This window comes from Anarrhichthys ocellatus, unplaced genomic scaffold (genome assembly GCF_004355925.1).
Source record: "Anarrhichthys ocellatus isolate YVR2014 unplaced genomic scaffold, GSC_Weel_1.0 scaffold7539, whole genome shotgun sequence".
NCBI lineage: Eukaryota > Metazoa > Chordata > Actinopteri > Perciformes > Anarhichadidae > Anarrhichthys > Anarrhichthys ocellatus.
The window spans coordinates 379-2222 of NW_022287513.1; the positions used below are offsets into that span (position 1 = coordinate 379).

At 42.1% G+C, this 1844-nt stretch overlaps 1 protein-coding gene across 1 annotated transcript; it reads right to left on the reverse strand.

Moving 5' to 3' along the window:
• Positions 1 to 527: 527 nt before the first annotated feature.
• Positions 528 to 1719, reverse strand: LOC116380528 (C-C motif chemokine 19-like). The gene is made up of 4 exons (XM_031842434.1): positions 1599 to 1719; positions 1346 to 1460; positions 1107 to 1220; positions 528 to 972 (listed from the first exon to the last, which is right to left on the reverse strand). The coding sequence occupies exons 1-3, from the start codon at positions 1654 to 1656 to the stop codon at positions 1112 to 1114; spliced, it is 282 nt and encodes a 93-aa protein (XP_031698294.1). The 5' UTR covers positions 1657 to 1719; the 3' UTR covers positions 528 to 972; positions 1107 to 1111.
• Between the last annotated feature and the right edge of the window lie 125 nt (positions 1720 to 1844).

Consider the following 1844-nt stretch of genomic DNA (forward strand, 5'->3'; position numbering starts at 1 on the left):
TTTCTGTTGGATTATGGATTATTGAAAAGATGAATGATGACTGACAGCTGTTGAAATGTCAGTTGCAGGTTTGAAAGGTTCATCTGAGGCTGTGCATCATTTGTGTGATCTGAAAACATTTCCTGTTACTCTGCTGATGTGCTCATGCTCAGGTTTTTGGTTTGAGATTAGATTGACCTTTATTGTTGCACTGAGAGGACAACATGAAGTATAAATACACACTCATGGGCCTTCAGCTGCCAGTGAGCCTTTCTTCCTTCAATAAACCACTGGACTGATCCTGTCCGCCTGCTGTCACCTGAGTCACCACATGGTGATGAATATTTAATGTTCATAACTGTAGAACCATTTCCACCATTACGACTAAGAACACTGACAACAAAGTGCTGCTGAAAAAGTGACTGCATCTATTTAAAATGTGGTTTATTCATAAAGATTCATGTGTTTTGATCTTTTCATATTTGTTGGAGAAACTCTGCAGAGGATGCAGATGTGTTTCAGTTTAAATGAAAGGAAGCAACTCGAGGTTGAAAAATAATATAAAACTTTATTTTAGAATAACTCTCATCAGTAGTTTTAACACAAACATCATCTCAACATTTTGTACAAGTTATCACTAAAACAGCAAACTCACTGAGAACATGATCATGAAACATAAACACAGCTCGTCAAACATCATTTGGGTCAATTTTCCTCAAACACTTTACAGTCTTGTGATTAAAACACAAACAGGAAGTCACCGTTAGTTCAAGACAAATCTCTCTATTTCTATTTCACTAACAGATCAAACAAAAGGGAAAAGCCTCAAACGATGACTTGTCATGAATAAGATCTTCTCAAACTGTTCTGATCTTCTTCAGAACAGCGCGGTTCATTCTGAGACTGATCCTGAACGTCTCTCTCCTCTCAGTCTAGAGTCGGTCCTTCTTGATCTTCAGCCATCTTTTTCCCAGAATCCTCTCCTCTCCACACCTGCAGACAGGAAGTGTAGTGATGAGCCAAAGGTTGAAGCATTTAAAGTGACACTGTTTTGTTGGAATGATGACGAATGGAGGAAAAACTAAATTAAAAGGTGCATGAAGGCTTTGGTGTTTGTCAATATTTACCTGATTCATTGAGGTCTTGATCTTTTCTCATCCAGATATTTGATGTAAGTTCTCACCCATTGTTTATCGTTAGGGTGGGAGACGCAGAGTGTCCTTCCACTCTTTGTGATGAACCTGTTGAAGCAGATGAGAGACAGAGAAGTGAGATTAGACAGAGCTGGAAAAAAGAAAAGAAAGATTCCCTTTGCCTGATTGATATAACACTATATGTGAATACTTGAGCCGTGGTTGTCACTTACCCAGTAGCGCTGATTCCACATCCTTTCCCAGCTTCCTGAATGGTGTAGCTCTGAATGATTCTGAGCGGCATGGGCTTCTCAGCGACCGTCAGACAGCAGTCCACCACGATCTCAGCTGCAGGAGGACGGAGAGACAAAGTCATCATCAGGGAGAGCAGGTGAGTCAGAGAAAAACAGAATGTAGAACGGGAGGATGAAACCAACAGAGAGGTGGATTTATCTACAGAAGCCTCGACAGATGGATGAGTCTCACCTGATGCAAAGCCAACACAGAGGACTCCCAGCAGGAGCAGTGCAGTCGTAGAGGCCATGTCTCTGGTGTCTTCGTAGCTCTGAGCTCAGGTTTCAGAGAGTCTCTTCAGGAATGTGAAGGTGCTGCTGTGAGGAGGAGAGCTGCAGGTGTATTTATACAGCTGTGGAGCGAAAGTGAAAGTGTGATGGCTGCTCATTGACTGGAAATGAGACGAAAGGTTTTGGCGCTGGAACCGACTCCTCGCAC